General features: G+C 35.4%; 1 protein-coding gene across 4 annotated transcripts; it reads right to left on the minus strand.

Moving 5' to 3' along the window:
- Positions 1–14153: 14153 nt before the first annotated feature.
- On the minus strand, positions 14154–16346 carry LOC120126049 (zinc finger A20 and AN1 domain-containing stress-associated protein 8-like). Of its 4 annotated transcripts, none has more exons than XM_039144352.1 (3): positions 16143–16346; positions 15974–16025; positions 14154–15019 (listed from the first exon to the last, which is right to left on the minus strand). In XM_039144352.1, the coding sequence occupies exon 3, from the start codon at positions 15004–15006 to the stop codon at positions 14491–14493; it is 516 nt and encodes a 171-aa protein (XP_039000283.1). In that variant the 5' UTR covers positions 15007–15019; positions 15974–16025; positions 16143–16346; the 3' UTR covers positions 14154–14490. The 4 variants fall into 4 exon arrangements, with proteins under 4 accessions (XP_039000283.1, XP_039000282.1, XP_039000281.1 ...); XM_039144351.1 differs by having other exon boundaries at positions 14154–15025; XM_039144350.1 differs by having other exon boundaries at positions 16138–16346.
- Between the last annotated feature and the right edge of the window lie 1772 nt (positions 16347–18118).

Here is an 18118-nt window from a genome sequence, read left to right on the forward strand (position 1 = left end):
AGAGGGAAGAGAGAGACGGATGGGAGATACAGAGGCGCCTCAGATTTGGATTTCAGAGCAGCAATAGCAAGGAAGATCTAATGATAGCAAGGAAGATATAAATCGGATAAAAGAAAACTTGTCATTTTTTATTTAAAATTTTATTACAATCTGAACTTCATTTTAACCTCTTAAATAAGATTTAATAAAACCTGATTTTAAAATCTCAAAAATACTATTATATTTTAATCAATATGTTAATATTAACTTAAATAATAGTTAATTTTTAATGAAAAAGAAGAATTTAGAACATATGAATATATAATTGAAAGATCATTTATAATTTATAATAGTCGAAAACTCATCAAAACAACACACAATATATTTTACTATTTTATTTTAATATAATACACGTTTTAAAAAATAATCTATTGTGAAAGATAAATTGGTAGACCTTAAGCAAGAAGCGTTGGATTTATAAATCATGCATATATTTATTGCTTATCGTTATCTATGCTAGTATGTTTGTGAGATTCATGATGTAAACTCTATATTAACATTATACTACTAAGCTTGTAAAATTCAACATTCAATTGTTTTCATTCGTAGGTTAATAGCTTAAACTTGATCAAGAAGTATCGTCGTAGCAGTAGCTTGAGTTTAACCAAGGAATATCATTACAACAGTAGCTTGAGCTTGTTCGAGGAACACCTTTTCAGTCGAAATTTTGATACATTCCTTAGGAGTGTTGTACTATTACTTCAATTTAACATTACATTCACAAGATCCTTAATTATGTATTTGAAATTGTACTCCAAATTTTATATTATATTATTTTAAATAACATGTCACGAAGTTTCCAATTCAACACCGGGAATCAATGGTGGGATTGTACCATGAAAAAACATGGAATTGATTGACTTGGAAGTGTTGCTACCAAATAACATGATGGTCTGCTCTGTTGTATGATTTTCCTTCAATGGTGATAGCAAAATGTGAAAAGAAAGGAAAAGTGATGGCTTGATTTATGGATGTAATGCGAACATTTGCACATGACGAGTAATGTCACCTTGTAGTTAACATTGTAAACACAGGAGAATGGGGAAAGTTATACAAAATGGAGTAGAAAGCATAAAATATTGAAACAGTGATTATAATTAAATGCTAGAAAATGACGAATCATCTTCTCCTTTGGAAATGTGTCGGACCTTGATCCTGCACCTCGTGGCCATTTCCCCAACCTGCAGAAACAATTTACCATCTTATCTATATGTATATAATGACTTGTATTTTATGTAAAACAAAAAAAAATATTATCATGATAAAAACAATTATAAACAATTTTTGAGAGATATATATTAATACATATCTGATTAATATAAAAAATTAAAATTAGTAGTTTGGAGGGAAAAATTAAAATAATTATACTTAGGCCTATAAACCAATCGGACGAACACGAACGAATGTATGTTCATATTCGTTTGTTTAATTTTAACACAACAAACGAACGGACACGAACACGAACAACTAAACGAATGAAATTTCTCGTTCGTGTTCGTTCATTAAGAAAATTAATATGTTTGTGTTCTTTCGTTTAAATGATAAATGAACACAAATGAACAAACGTAAATGAATGTAAACAAGTGAACATAAAATCAATTGTGTTTATATTTGAGAAGTGTTTTTTTTTTCTTTTCAAATAATTTTAGGATTTATATTTTCTTTAATTGACTTGAGTACTTTTTATCTGGGTTTAAAATTAAATTAGTTAAAAATATTAATGCATTTAAGGTTAAAATATATTAAATCTTTATATTCAAACGGGTCTGGAGAACAAAAACGAACATAAACAAATATAAATGAAAGAACATAAACGAACATATTATCGAATGTTCAAATGAACGAACGAGCCTTTTGTTCGTGTTCGTTCATTTAATTAAACGAACATAAAATCTTGTTCATATTTGTTCGTTTAATAAATAAATGAACATAAATGAAATTCTCGTTAAACGGTTCGTTGAACGTTCAGTTCATTTACATGCCTAATTATACTTTTAGTCAAGTGAGATTATTTTTTAAATAATTTTGGGCGATTACAATATGACATTTGTTTAAAAATTTTCTAATCATTTACAACATACATATAACCTAATGACTAGACTATTTGAATACGAGATCTTTAAAGAAAACGACACTTCTTTTAACAACTAAGATAACTTGATAGGTCCAAATAAGATTTTATATATAATCAAATAAATTTTTACCTATTTTATTCAGTCTAATGACATGTTTAGTCCTTGAACTTTTAAGAATTTAGCTCTGAAAGTTTTTCACATATTTAACTCTCAAATCATTTATTTATTTTTTGTTAAATTAAATCAATTCATAGAAAATAATCATACTTTGTCAATTGTTTTATTTTTTACTAAATTTGTATATTTTAAATATTTTTTAAATTTTATATTTTTATCACTTATATATAATTGTTAATAATTTTGCTTTTAAATATTTTATCATTTTAAATTATCAAATAATAGACATCAGTTTAACAAGTATAATAATTTTCTTGTTGTAATATCCAAGATGTGAAGTTGAAGTTACTACAAAGTTTAACAAGGGGGAGAGGCTAGAGAAGCAGCTACAACAAGGACAAGGAATTGGAGAAGGTAAGATGAATGTTATGAGTATAGATTTAGTTTGAATCTTAGTCTAACAAAGTGCAGGTTATTGTTTAGGTTCTGTATAAACTAAATTGTTAGCAAATTTATTATGAGGTTAGTCTCAACTGACTCGTACGACTTGTATAAATTTTATTTGGTCTCCCTGGGGATATTACGGGCTTATCAATAAAACTTGTGAGAGTGTTGTCTCTCTTCCATACTTCTCTCCAAGCTTTTGTTCCTCCTCTCTTTTGTGTTTCCTGTGACTAGCATTTTGCTTATCACTGGTATGGCTATGAACTCAACATGGTATCTTTGGTTGAAAGGTCTTCTCGTTCTTCTCTACTGCTGTGCTCGTTGATCATCGTCATTTTGGTTTCAATTTGTATTAATGACGGAAAATGCTTTAAGTGCAGTTCGAAGCGGGTGACTCATAAATCAAATCCCAGGCTATTTTCTATCTTGATTGCAAGCATTTTGTCTCCGAACTTTTGTTGTCCGAGGAGCAAATAGTGACAACTCGATCACCTGTGGTAAGATTCATGTACCCACTCTCATTTTTTTGCATTAATCTTTTGATCTCCAGTTTCATTCTCAAGGATTATCTGTTGAATCATGTGGAAATCTGTCTCATGGCGACTCATTGGTTGAAAAACAGATTAGTGATTGTTAGGTATCCTTTCTGATCGAACACTGTGCCTCATTGAATATTTTGTTTTTCCTTGAGGCTTTATAGCGTTTTCACCTTCTTGAGCGTGGATTTCTTCTCTGAATGTTTTTTTCTGGTCAGTTTGCTGGTTGTTTGTGGATTCAGTTAGTTTTCTTTGTGATTTTGTTGGTTTGCTATTGGTTCGATACTAGATAGTGATTTTCACTTTGGCGTGTGTTTTTCTACATTTGAATTGTTTGCGTTATTGCCCGTCTGAAGTATTTTTATGCAATGACACAAGGAATACTCCTAGCTTCCAGCCCCAGTGAAAGCTCGTTTAATGTTGCCTCCAGTTCTTATCTTGTCCATTATCTCCTAAAAATTGATACGATAAAGATGTCAACAAATACATATGTTATCTGAAAACATCAAGCAACATTAATAATTACTAGTTATGGTTTACTCAGCTACATTTCCGATGGTTCTCATGTTCTTAGTCAGTTTGTTATAAGTGACACAGGTCAAGCTGCTGAAAATCAAGTGTTCTTGGCACTCGACGACATGGCTCTTGTCTATTGTCGATTATGATGTTCTTCTACATCTTATAGGCCTTGACACCCCCAGTGTCATATGGAATACTTTGTCTCGATTGTTTGCAACGAGGTCTACTTCAAAAAATTCTTCTTTACATCATAGTCTTCACTCACAAAAGAAACGAGGTTTGTCTGTCAGCGAGTATCTAGCAAAAATAAAGTTTGATATATGATACACTGAATGCTTCATGGAGTATGGTTACGAAACAAGAACAAGTCAGTGTGGTTCTTTCTGGCTTTTCTTCCAAGTTTGAGTCGGAAATTGTCGGTTCCTCGCCAGAAGCTTTGTCTCTTGACAACCTTACAAAGATGTTAGTTGACTCGGAAACTAGACAAAAAGAGTTATTTTTTGACTCTCCCAATTCATGCAAACTTAGTAACTCAACAAGGTGATATGAAAGGTGGAAATTCATATTAAAAGAATTACTCAAGTGAGAATCAATATCATAGTTAGAACTCACAAAGCTATTCCAAAGGTCATCGAGTTGTTGGTTACCATCACAGACATAGAAGAGGTCGTTATTCCTCTAACTGACCTCAGTGTCAGCTCTATGATCGTGTTGGACATCTAGTACAAAAAGTGCTACTATAGGGTCGGTCATAATTTTTAAGGACAAACGACTAGTCTGAATGAGTCTTCCAAGGTTGGTGGTTCAAGTCGAAGTAATTTTTCAATTCATGCTCAAAAGGTAGATGTACCTATCCAAGCTTACACTTATGGCATTAGCCCAAACAATTCAACTATCAATTCATCAACAGTCTCACCCCTGGACCTTTTCATCATGGACACATGGTTGGTTATTTTGGTTCCATGCTGTCACCCATGTCAAGTTTTCCAGTAGGTCAATTTTACAGTACTATGCCTAGTGGATTCGTTCCTTCAAATTTTCAACAGAATGCTTAGGGAATATAAACTACAACAAATTTTCTATTGTTTTAATAGTTACATCGGCTTCGTTTCCAGCCGTTTCTCCATCAACAAGCTCTGGAATCGTGAGTACCTCTTGTGCTAAAGAGATAGCTTGGTACCCGACTCCTATGCCACTCATCATATCATAAAGGATTGTTTCAATCTTCAATCCCACATGATTTACAAATGTGATAGCTCCTTACTTATGGGTAATGGTGACAAGGTTAGTATCACCCGTGTTGGTCAAGGTTCTTTATTGACCTCTACTAAGTCCTTGAAGTTGCACAATTTATTGCATGTTCCTAATGTCATGGGCCGTGCATTTGGGTCCGAGACATTAACGCATGAGTCGGCCAAATAGTTTGAATTTGAAGTATTAGCTTTGCCAAGACCACCAAACTTGGCCCATCACTTGGAAAATGCTAGAGAGCTCGTACACATTGGCCTTACAAATATGAAAAGTGGCATCATATCAGAAGATGATCATAGGAGCTCAGTAAATATGGCAAGAGACAACAAATCAAAGAAGATTGTGAAGGATTCTTACCATATCCAGTATGAACACCTATCAAAGGAAAGATTGCTACTAATTGATGTGATTAGGTAGGAGTGAGATTGACTTTCCTTATATTAGGGGATTTTGTATTAAATGGGGTTGATCTTATCCGTTGATGTAAATTGATCCTAGTCATTGATTGTGAGAGGGCTCAAGTATAAATAGAAAACCTCCCCTCCTCATTTGTATCATCTCATATCTCATACCTTGTAATTCATTCTTCTATTCTCATTTAAGAGAGTAATAAAATTATGAGGCATTTACTCTAAGTTCTTTTGTCCCTTTCTATTGTTCTAGTTCTCTTTCTGCATGTAGCCTCTCTAGCTGGATAAGAGTAGACCCTGTGGTGTTCAACTTCCACACGAGTGTTCAACTTTAGTGGCTTGAGTGGTCATATTGTGTTAAATCTTCCGCATACATCGAAGCCTTGAGGGATTGGCGCCAACATTTATTGAGTTTGTGTGCTCTCAAGGCATGTTGTAAGGCTTACTTAGGCGCAAAACCGCATGTTTCCGAGCTAGAGTCTCTAGGGGCATGACAAGTGGTATTAGAGTGAGTCTTTATGGAGTACGACGATTGTTCCGAGTGTATTTTATGGAAAATGGTAAATCGAGTAAGTTGAATTTACTTACTATTTAACCAAACTTACGATTCTTTTAAGTGTGTCAAGGATTTGCATTTGATCTAGTTAAGGGTGATTGAGCTAGTCCGTGGAAAAGGGTGATTGAGAGATGAGATATAAAAGAAAATGAGTTTCCGCACGTAAAGGCAAGAAGAGTCGTAGTGGAAAACAAAAAGAGAGTCTGATGGGCTTGAGGGCATCATGGGTATCCCAGCTTGAGGATACCATAGTGAGTTTGCAAGAAAGCCTTGAAGTGGTGAAAGCACAACAAGAGGAGTTAGATTTCAGGGGAGATGAGGTCAAGGGTGGAGTTCAAGGCATGTTCGAGCAAGAAGGTGTTTTCAAACATAAAGACAATGAGAGTCTTGATGGTGAAAAATAAATTTGGACAAAGTTGATTGAGGATTACATCACAAATTTTTATGATAGAAGTAATGATTGCAAAGCCTGGATAGATAAGCTGAAGGAGATCTCAATATCGTTGGAGAATAGGGTCATCAAACTTGATGCATCCGCATAGGAGACCAAGGAGACCTAGGGAGCTGTGAATTCCTATCTTGATAAAGTGGAGTCTATGGAGGATAGGTTCAAGGAAGATACACAATGAGTTTGAGATAGAGGGAGTAATGCTCCTGAAGTTGAGGTAAAGGCTTTGAGGATTGAGATGGAAGAGCTCAAGAAGGAGCTATTCATATACAAGAGAGCAATGAGTGAATGGGGTGTGCTCAAGACCTTATTGGAAGGACTTAGACTAGGGGTGATGCTCAGGGTATAGTAAAGAGATGCCCATAGACTTTCAAAAGCCATAGTTGCAGCCGAGAAGCTGACTGAGCTTGTAGGTGACAAGCCGACTAGGACTGAGTTGTCCATGACCATACCCAAGGATAGTGGTAATCAGGGTCGGCCTTAAGCATAGGTGAGGGGGGCGACCGCCTAGGGCCCAGGCTTGGAGGGGCCCATTTTTAAAAATATTTTTAAGTTTAATAATTAAAAAATATTTTTAAACATCATTTTTTTATTTCAAATACTCGAAAACATGGTAATCCAGTGGGCCCCAAAAATAATTAAAAAATATTTTTAAACATCATTTTTTATTTAAAAAACTCGAAAACATGGTAATTCAATGGGCCCCATTTTGATAATTGGGAGGAGAACCAAGTGTGGGCCCCCACTTGTCTTCTTGTCATCACGTCCTGGCCTAGAGCCCTTAAAATGTCAGGACCGGGCCTGGTGGTAATGATAAGGGTGACCAAGAAATGGTACAGTAGAGCCATGAGGTGCCATCGACTGATCGTAAACAAGGGAAGCCATTGGGTAAGAATAACAAGATTGAGTCCGTTGTGAAGAAGAAGGTGAGCAAGAAGGAGATCAAGTGCTACTTTTGTGATGATCCTCATGCGATAAGAGGGTGTCCCGAGAAGAATTGCCTTGCTCTATCATGAAAAGGATGGATGAGCCAAAAGGGGAAGAAGTGGGATTTGGTGCGGTTATGAGTGTCAAAAGTGCCAAGCAAGAGAAAAGACTTGGTTTGATTACAAGTGGCAATGTGGGCAAACAAGGAGAAAGACTTGGTCTAATTGAATGTGTCAATGCGACCAAGTAGGGAGAGAAATTCGAAGCGATTGTAAGTGTCAAAGCAATCAAGTCAAGAGAGGGACTTGGTAATGCTACGAGTTCCAAAGTTGCCAAGTCAAGGAGGAAGCATGGTGGGACTACGAGTTCCAAAGTAGTCAACCCATAATCGATACGTGACAAGATTGTGAGTGTCAAAGTAGTCAAGCACGGAGGGAGACCCAATGCAATAGAAAATGATAAAGCCGTCAAGTTGAGTGTGAAAAGGAAGCAGCTAAAGTGCTACCAATGTAAGGGGTCACATAAGTTATGGAGATGCCCAAATCAAGCCAAACCATCCAAAGTGAAAGACGAGGCCAAGAGCAGCAAGTCTATGAGACTTGGTGCAATAGTGTTTTCCAAGGCGAGTGGAAGCTAAGTATAAAGAAGGTTGGTCATTCCAAGGAGGCTTCTAAATAGCTTGCCGAGCATGTTCGTGGGAAGAACATGGCTTCAAAGACCATCATCGGGAAAGGATCAAAGGAGGGTGTTCAAGTGGAGAATAACATCCTTTCAGAGGCCACAACTAAGGGAGGGTCGAATGAGGTACTTGTCGAGGATGTTCGGGGGAAGAATATTTGGTCAAAGGAGGTGCTTGTTGAGGATATTCGTGTGAAGAACATTCATTCATAGACTACAATTAGGGGATGTTCGAAGAAGAAGCTTGTCGAGAATGTTCGTGGGAAGAACATTTCTTTTGAGACAATTAGCTAAGGGTCGAAGGGATTAAAATTGTTGAGGGACAAGGCAATTGTGAAGAGACCACCCTTGGGCAAGGTGGGAGTTGAGGGTGACAGACTTTGAATAAAGAGTGACAAAGCAGAAGTGAGCGAAGGACTTCAAGTAAGAAGTGCCAAAGCAAGGAAAAACTACAAACTTCAAATAAGAAGGGTCGAAGAAATATGGGACATGAAACTTAAAAGGAAAAACCATTACGAAAAGGGAGCAACGAACTTCGAGATAGAGGGGCAGATGCGACGAGGAACACCGAACTTCAAGGGAGAAGAGTCGATGCACAATGTACCAAAGAACTTCAATGAAGATAGTTCGATGCATGGGGTGTCGGACTTCGTGGAGAAAGAAAGATTGACACGTTTTAGAGTAAATTCAAACACAAAGAGAAATGTACATCTTGAACACAATTCTTGTGTTTTTGAATTTGATATGCCATGTTCAGCGGGTGTAGGTCAGGTAAAACCTAAATTTTGGTATTAAGGAAACAAAGCTTGGGAGGGACCTTTCAAAGTTCTAAAGCTAGAGTTACCATATCTGAGAGTTTGTCCAGTGTTCAATGTTGTGGTAACATCCAAGACTTTGTCACGGGGACAAAAGGGTCCAAGTTGAGACAAATTAAGTTTGGTAGTAGATGGATCCTAAAGTGAAGATATACCCGAGGGCCCTTTAGCCCGTAACATCACGTAGAGGTAAAAGCCAAAACGTTCAGCCTGTATGGGATACCAAGTCCATATGGAGGACACGAGCAAGTTGAAGTGTCAAGCAACCAAGTAGATTCAAGGAATGGCGTAAAGGATCATGGACTTACATGGCAACATGAGCCAAGGCAAGTAGTTCAAGTGAGAGAACAATAAGAAGCCGAGACATTGGGAAGTATCCAAGCATTTGGTTCAAAGATATTATTATAGGAGTGACGAGTGTGTCACTAAGTTCTGTAGGGGATAATGTCACAGGCCACGCATTTGGTTCTGAGATATTATTATAGGAGTCCACCAAAGAGGTTGAATTTGAAGTATTGGGCTTGCCAAGACCACCAGACTTGGCCCATCACTTGGAGAATGCTAGAGAGCATGTTCACATTAGCCGTGAAAATATGGAAAGTGGCATTATATCAGAAGATGATCACAGGTGCTCGGTAAATATGGAAAGAAACAACAAATCAAAGAAGATTGGGGAGGATTCTTACCATATCTAATGTGAACACCTATCGAAGGAAAGATTCCTATTAATTGATGTGATTAGTAAGGAGATGATCAACTTTCCTTAGATTTGGGGATTTTGTATTAAATAGGGTTGATCTTAACCGTTGATGTAAATTAATCCTAGCCATTGATTATGAGGGAGCTTAAGTATAAATAGAGAGCCTAAGTATAAATAGAGAGCCTATCTTCCTCATTTTTATCATCTCATATCTCATACCTTGTAATTCATTATTCTGTTCTCATTTGAGATAGTAATAAAGCTCAGAGGTATGTCCCTTTCTGTTGTTATAGTTCTCTTTGTGCTAGTAGCATCTCTAGGTGGCTAAGAGCAACCCCTATGGTGTTTACACTTCCACACGAGTGTTCAACTTTGGTGGCCTGAGTGGCCATATTGTGTTAAAGCTACTGCATCCGTCGAAGCCTTAAGGGCTTGGGCCAGCCCTTGTTGAGTTTGTGTTCTCACAAGGCGTGGTGTAAGGCTCACTTAGGCACAGAACCAACGAAGTACCGTCAAAGACTATCTAAGGCCGCACATTTCAGAGGTCCAAGGGCGTGAGAACCGCACGTTTTCGAGCTAGAGTCTCTAGGGACATAACAATAACATTAAAAAGAACCTTTTATCTATGTCTCAGTTAGCTCACTTGTGAGGGATTATACCGGATATTGTATATTGAAGACATCTTGTATGCTAAGGCTCATCTCAATCCTGTGATTCATTATTTTTAAGGCATCAACGTCTAGGGCATCCAACAATAAATATTCTTAACACTATTTTACATTCTTGTAATATAGTTGTCAATGATAATAAAATGCTACATGTGTTCGTTGTGCGTACAAGGGAAGACACATAAGCTTTCTTTTTCATTATCTACAACTACATATGATTCTCCATTTTAACTAGTTGTTTCATATGTATGGGGGCCAACTCATTTAGTTTTTTATGGTTTCTTCTATTATGTTTTTAGCAGACATACATGATTGTACTTGATCAAACATAAGTCCGATGTTCTTTAATGTTTTATTAATTTTCATAAGATGGTGGAAGTTCAGTTTGGACAGAAAATTAAAGTTTATAAACAGAAGGTGGTGGAGAGTAACAAGCTATAGCAAATTGGCTCGTTGAGAATGGGATTCAGCATCACATTACCTGCCCAAGCACATTTGAACAAAATGGAAAGGCTGACATAAACATCGACATGTTGTTCAAATGAGGTTAACTTTGTTGGCTCAAGATTCTTTACCTTTGAAATTTTGGAGTTATGCTTTTACCACTATTGTGTTCTTAATAAACAGGTTGCCTACTGGTGTGCTAAAGGGAAAACATCATATGAAGCCTTGTTTAATCAACAACTAGATTATTCGTTGGCTCGAGTTTTTGGTTGTGTATGTTATCCGCTGTTGCGACCCTTCAATCGTCACAAGCTTTTTTTTTTTTATCTAAACAATGTGTGTTTTGGGATGTAGTTCGTTTCATAAAGGGTACAAATGTTTGGATGAAACTGGTACGGATTTTTATTCCTTGTAATGTTGTTTTTTATGCTAGTAATGTTTTTATTCGCAGCTAAAAATATTACTTTCAGGAGTGCTGCAAGCACATATGATGTGCTTCTGAGTGAAGATTGTTCAATGGGTGTGTCGTTAGTTGTGACATCTTCGAGGTTTTTGGAAATTCTTATGATGCGACATGAGTCTTCAACTAGTAAACTACAACCTTCAACAGAGTTAGCAAGTCAATAGTAGGAAAATGGTAATATGACTCAAATTTCTAATCCAGTTAAAAACTAGCAGGTTCGCGCACTAAATGAGGAACATGAACAAATGGACAATTATATTGCTAATAGTGGTTTTAGTCCAAGACTAAGGATAGATTCTCAAACTATAATTGTTGCTCGTACTTTGAACTCCACGTCAACACAAGATCCAACTACAAATGGTGTGTTCCCGAGAATACAACCATGTTTATTTCGTAGTGGTTTACAATCAGACAGTTTCAGATGGTCAATGTGCTAATTCAAGTGAACAATATGTTAGATAGCCCCAAATGATGCATTGGATTTTATTTTTCTTTGACACGAGAAAGTTTGTTGTAGTAATATGAATTGCTACACTTTCTTAAGTGACGCAATTGGAATGATAAGGTACAGAGCAAGACCCGGGACTTGGCCACTAGATGAGCCATTAGATCTTCTACCCCAATTTTTCTTTTTAAATATCATATGCATTTTGAAAAAATTAGTGTCTTGTTTAAAAAAATTACCTTTAAATGATCATGAAAGTCTGGTGACCTGGGATTAATCATATTACATATTTACCAGGAGTTTTATGTGGGGTTCACTGATGTGTAGGAGGACCCTTACAATGTTGGTTTTTCTCTTGGTTCTTACTGTTAGCATCCTTTGCAGGTTAAATGGAGTTATTTGCATTGCCTCCCAACAATAACATGAAAAATTTGCAAAATTTTAGCAAAGATCCCTCTAGACTGACATATTGTATCATTTTGATGTGGTTTTACTTGCAGTATCTTCCATTCCCATGGTCTGATTCTTGTAAAAAAAATTTCTTTGGTTGCAGTTTTTACCAATGATACTTGCAGCAGTGAACCCAGTAATTGATGTCAACCTTGATAATATATTAACATCAGAGGTAAGTTTGAGCACTTTTGCATTTTATGTGTAAGCCAAAGTCGGAAATCGAAAGCTTTTCTGGTGATTCTTCCCATTCTTGTTTCTAGTAGCTCTGCAATGTTGCCTTTTATAACTTTGGTGGGAATTAAGCTACTTCTGTATTCCTCTGGAGCACCTTTATGGAAGGAGTTTCATGAAAAATTCTTTTTCATTCGAGGATTGTTCGTTATGAGCTTGTAATGTAGATCGGTAAAGCCCAACCGGTATACACTTTATTTTATGGCTTCTTCCACTGGATTCCTACCCATTTTCTTAGAAGACTGATCCTCATTATTATTTAGTGGACAGTTGATCATGTCTGGACCACCAACTTCCTTCTACCAATTCATTAATGTTTGAATGGGAACAATGGCTGCCAGTCAGCTGAATGAAGGTGTATCATTGCTATGGAGGATCAGAATGGTGGGTCCATACATGAAGGTCCATGATTGCAAGAAATTATTGAAATTCATGGGTCTCATACGACATGCAATGCTGCTTAGCAGAACATGTTACCCTCTTACTACATATTGTCATGTAAATTGATAATTAGAGAAGATAATAAAGTAACCATGCAAGATTATGTTAGAAATAAGTACCTATACGACATGCTATGCTGCTTAGCAGAACATGTTACCCTCTGTAGTGAAATGACATATTGTTATGAAAATTGATAATTAGAGAAGATGATAAATTAACCATGCAGTAGATTATGTTAGGAATAAGTACCTATACAATGTTTCAGTTACACAGTAGTCCATCAAATCTCTCTTCCGATGACAGGATAATAGCTGTTGATTTTGTTACCTGAAAGCTTCTACTAACATGGCTGACCATCTTTTAACATGTGTAGAGTGGATCTCCAATGGACAGCAACTTCCTCAGCTTGGTTATGCCTGTGATGTGGCCTGAGGTTCTAGGCAATGGACACAGACAACCATATCAACACCAATGGCATTTTGATGCACTTTAGCAGCCTGTTTGGGGAAGAGAAGAAGTCTGCCATAATTACATTACTCCAGAGAACTCACTTTTAACTTACGACTCCTCGGCAAATTCAGGTACATTGCTTTCGAACTACTATGATCAGTAAATATGCAGACAACTGTGTAACATTTTGAACCATTGCGAACTTTCAAGTTCCAGCTTAAACTATAAATACTTGAACTACTACTTCCCTTGGTTAAAATGGCCAATGGGCAACCAACAAAATATTTGCCCATTTCATTATCTGCAGTGGCTATTATCAATTTATCATACTTACACTTGATAACTTGGGGGGAAGCAGGTTGGGAGGGGTGTCTAGTAAATTATTTGTTGTCAGCTTTGAGATGTTTGCTGCATGTAACATTTATAAAGTTTGATATTAGTCATAATTTATCGATTCATACTAATGAGTTATATATTTGTCCTAATGTCAACTGATAACAATAATTAAACATCTGTTGCAACTTCAGTGCAGCGACATTGCACGCAAATCAACTGAAGATGGAGCTATGAATTCTGAAGAAGTTTCAAGGGTTAGATTTATGGGAAAATAGTTTAAATGGTAGCTAGTATTGTATATAATATCGAATATTAGAAACTATGAGGAAGTAGAGGAGAGGCCTCACCATTTATAACTAGGTTTCATGACTGGATTGAATATATCTTGTACCATATAAATACTATTACTAACTCGGCCGTTCAGTCTAATACTTGGGTCATGAGGTTGATTGATTCATGTTGTAAAATCATAGAACAAACTATGATTAAGAAGCTTTTATTAGTTACGTTTTTGTTTTCTAATGTTGTTGAATTGTTAGTTTCCATCATTGCACATATTGAAGAACTCTATAAGGGAGATGGAGATGGCCTAATAATAAATTTGATAGGTTCAACTTGAATATAATTTTTTTATTAGTTTGGGATGTTTACAAGATATCGTCTGTTCAAATTTTTTCTACTGCACACATACTTTATAGGCTCAACTACTTGAATATAGAATTATATATATATAAAAAAGAAGAAGAAGCATTACAAGGTAATCATGTCGATGTTCCCATCAAACCAGCATAAAATAAAGACATACAAATTGGGGCGAACGTCATGTTACGCCAACCTACAAGGAATACAAACTTTCCTTACACTGCAACGATGTCCTCCCTATCATGGACTTTGCAGCTCTTTTATATCAATCAAGGGGACGCATGATGATGAGACAAAGCACCCAATTTACATTAACCTTCATTATGATTGAGCTGATGACACAAATGCGTAGGAGAAACATCGTATTTCATTACACAAATCTCCACCTTCATCCTCGACACTTTAAATCTTATCAAGCTTCTCGGTCCTGACTACAGGGTTGGCTTTAGCAATAGCATCTCGAGCGGCGGTCCTGTAGTCGAAAGGACAGTTGTGTTTGTCGGAGTACCGATGAGCTGCGCAGAAGGTGTTTCCACACCTGCAGTTAAATCCTGTCAAACCGACACGCTTGTGACACGCAGTACACCTGTTGGGACCCTCTTTTGTTTTCATCCCATCAAATTTCTTAAGGGATGGATCGATGGATGATTCAATTTTTGACTCGAAATTTCCGGATTGTACAGCCAAAGCAGGTGCTATAGATGGTTCGTTATCATTCCCACTAGAGCTGCCACTAACAATGCTTCCAATGGATGATGCTATGACTTGCACTTGCAGCTGCTTCTGCTTCAGGATCATTGCCTTGTGACACTTGGAGCACATATTCATGGTAGCTGCACTTCCAAAAAAACCACAGTTATTGATACACAGGATGGGACCTTCCGGAGATTGGCGGCCTGTCTCATCATGAGAGTCCATCTTCTCTACTCTCCTGCAACTTAACCAACCAACAGTCAATGACCCAAAATGGAGGAGGTACACAAGAACATACAAAAAAGGGGAAGAACCACAAGACATTCAACTCCTAAAGTTCCACATCAATAAATGTCAGATGGGAAAGCATGGCGCTTTATGGACATAGAAGGCATGAGCCCATATTCATGCAAATGATCAATTTACTTGATAAGAACTGGTACCTAATACAAATTATCACAATCAAAGGGGAACATCAATAATATATGTATGTATCCAACATGGGGCATGTTCAATTTATTCCAAGTTTTTTTGGAGTAATATTCCCATGCTCATGTCCAAAAATGTGGTAAAAAAATGAAGAGTTGGAACAAATCCAAGATGCAAAGAATGGAGCAAGAGAGAACATTATGAAGCTGCCAAAACAAAAGACACATACATAAATCTAATACGAAGTGTCCTTATTAACACCAGTTTAGCACGATAACAAGCTAATGGTGCTCGTAATACAGGCTCAAGAATCACTATGTTTGCAACCATAACCATAAGATTAGATCTAGTTCAGCAAAATCATATAACAAAAACCTATCTTCCATTGCTCAAAGGTAGTAATTTCCCAATCTTCGCAACAGATAAAATTATTTCAGCTATCAAGCCAAGGCTATTCCTACAAATCTTCCCTGCTAAACATTTCTCACAAACTTCATCAATTTTACGAATACGATTAGTTTCAGAAGTAAGCAGATAGTCCAGAGTCTCCCAGCTCATAATTAAAATATATAAACTGATCTTAATCCACACTAAAAACTCTCAGTAAGCAAACAAATTTCTAATTTCTCTTTACACTTCTCAAGTAAAAAAGTTCAAAACTCTTAGCAAAAACCCTAAACACCAAATTGACCCAAATCAAGCACAACCAGGTGGAAAGAACTTTAAAAAAGAGGGGAAAAGGCAGAAAACCCTTAATCCTTACCTGAAATATTAATTAGGCCGATCTTGTGAGACAGAATCGAACCCGGTGATTACTGTATCATATGCAAAACACAAAATTCAATTTTTTGATATAAAATAAAATCCATTTCTTCCCATCTAATTTCAACCAAACGAAATCATATATAAAAAGGAGGATAAGAATACCTTACTTCAATCGGAGAGGTATATAGAGACAGGCAAATATTGGGTGGATTTATATATACATATTGGGATTTGAAAAGAAAATTATGTTTCCTCCATCATATTATTTAAAACCTTTCTAAGTACAGCTTTTTGGCTGCCATGAACACATTGCCCTCCAGCAACTCCGTTTTTACACTTCCACCATTCCTTGTATTGAACGCGCCTCTCATCTCTTGGTCCATGTACTCGATTTTAGGGGAGATTATCTCCTACCCTCATTTCTATTTTAGAATATTTCTATCTCTACTTTAAAGATGAAACATTAATTCATTTAAAATATTATCTCTCTATTACCTTTAACTCTGTTTTATTCATAATATTTAATTATTATAGTATTGATTTTACAAATATAAAATAAAATATATATATTTTTAATAAATATCAAGATAAAAAATATAAATAAAACATTCATAAATAACATTACGAAAATATAAATAAATAAAAAAATTACAATTCATAATAATAATAATACAAAAAACATAAATTACATAATTACAATTCATAAAATGTTATTTGAGTTTTATTAGTATTTTTTATGTTTTTATGTTTGTTGTATTTTTATGTTTCAAAAAATTAGTATGTTTATTTATCTAATTTCAATGTATTTTTATTTATCTTACAATTTAATCTACTTGAATATATTATATTATGTTTAATTTTTATTTTATTGTGTAGAAATTACAATAAAAAACATAAAAGATAGAATAAGAGAAAATAATATAATAAATAAAAGGAAAATAAAAAGAAAATAACAAAAGATAGTAAAAAATAAAAACCAAAAATCATAAAAATAACCAAAAAATTTTGTAGCGCAACTATCGTAAAACTCTAGATGTATCGTAAAACTCGCTAAAGTAGATATCATTGTTGGCACAGTGCTGGAGTCTCCAAAGTAGAGATTATACTCTACTCCAACGCAACACTGGAGTTGCTCTAAGCGCAAATATATTCTCATTCGGTTTTTTAAATAATATAGACTCATTACAATATACTGCTTATTTAGAATTTCTTTAATTTTATTCGTACAATGAAAGCTGCTTAAATAATATTTTTTATAACTAAAATCACTTAATAAAATCCGTTTAAAACAGATTTTAGACAACATTATTTACAAAATGAATTACTTCTTTTTGAAAACAACTCTCATAAATTTAATATGAAGAAGATAGTTAGCAATCGAGAGAAAATTGAAGATTTTCATAGTGTTTTAGAATGATTGGTTGGCGAATACAATGATGGAAGTTGAGAAAATTTAGAAGAAATGAAATGGAAATTGAAGCTCAAGCTTCTAACAAATTAACCACCGTTCATGAGCTCCTGAAAAAACGAGCTCCGAAACCCATTTGTTTTAAAATTTGAGAAATTTAAAATTGAAATGAAATGAAAAAGAAGCTCGAACTCTGAAATCCCTTAGAAAAATGATCGATCTATTTGACTAAAGGATCGATCCCTTGTGCATTAAATATTATTTTTGATTGTAAGTAATGGCTATAATGACTCCCAAGTCTTCAAAATACTAGAATTGATATAGAATATATAAATTGAAGGTCCTCAAGGTCATCAAGAATAATATTGAACCAACCTACCAACATCAATGTATTCTTTTGTGCTTAATTTGTCAAATTCCTTATTGTAAACACACTCTTGAGTTAAATTGTTTATTTTGCTCAAGCATGTATTATGTGAGTGTTTTAATTGTGCAAACATATTTTGTAACACCCCAAATTTTAAGTTAGTAGTTTCAGGTTTACCCGAGAGGTAAGTGAACTGCGTGAAGGTTTCAATTAAAGTCGTTGGATCGAGTGTGGGCTTGGATGTGAATTGATCCCCATCTGTAAAAAAATGGATCCTTGTATAGTAGAAAGTTGAAGGACCAATAATGTAATTACCCTATTTTGAAAAGATGAGAAGCCTTTTATCTCTTTTCATTTTCTTATTCTCT

Source organism: Hibiscus syriacus, unplaced genomic scaffold, assembly GCF_006381635.1.
Source record: "Hibiscus syriacus cultivar Baekdansim isolate YM2019G1 unplaced genomic scaffold, ASM638163v2 tig00110450_pilon, whole genome shotgun sequence".
Lineage (NCBI taxonomy): Eukaryota > Viridiplantae > Streptophyta > Magnoliopsida > Malvales > Malvaceae > Hibiscus > Hibiscus syriacus.

Coding starts and splice junctions, on each gene's coding strand:
- LOC120126049 (XM_039144352.1), bottom strand. CDS start 15,006: ATGGACTCTCATGATGAGACAGGCCGCCAATCTCCGGAAGGTCCCATC.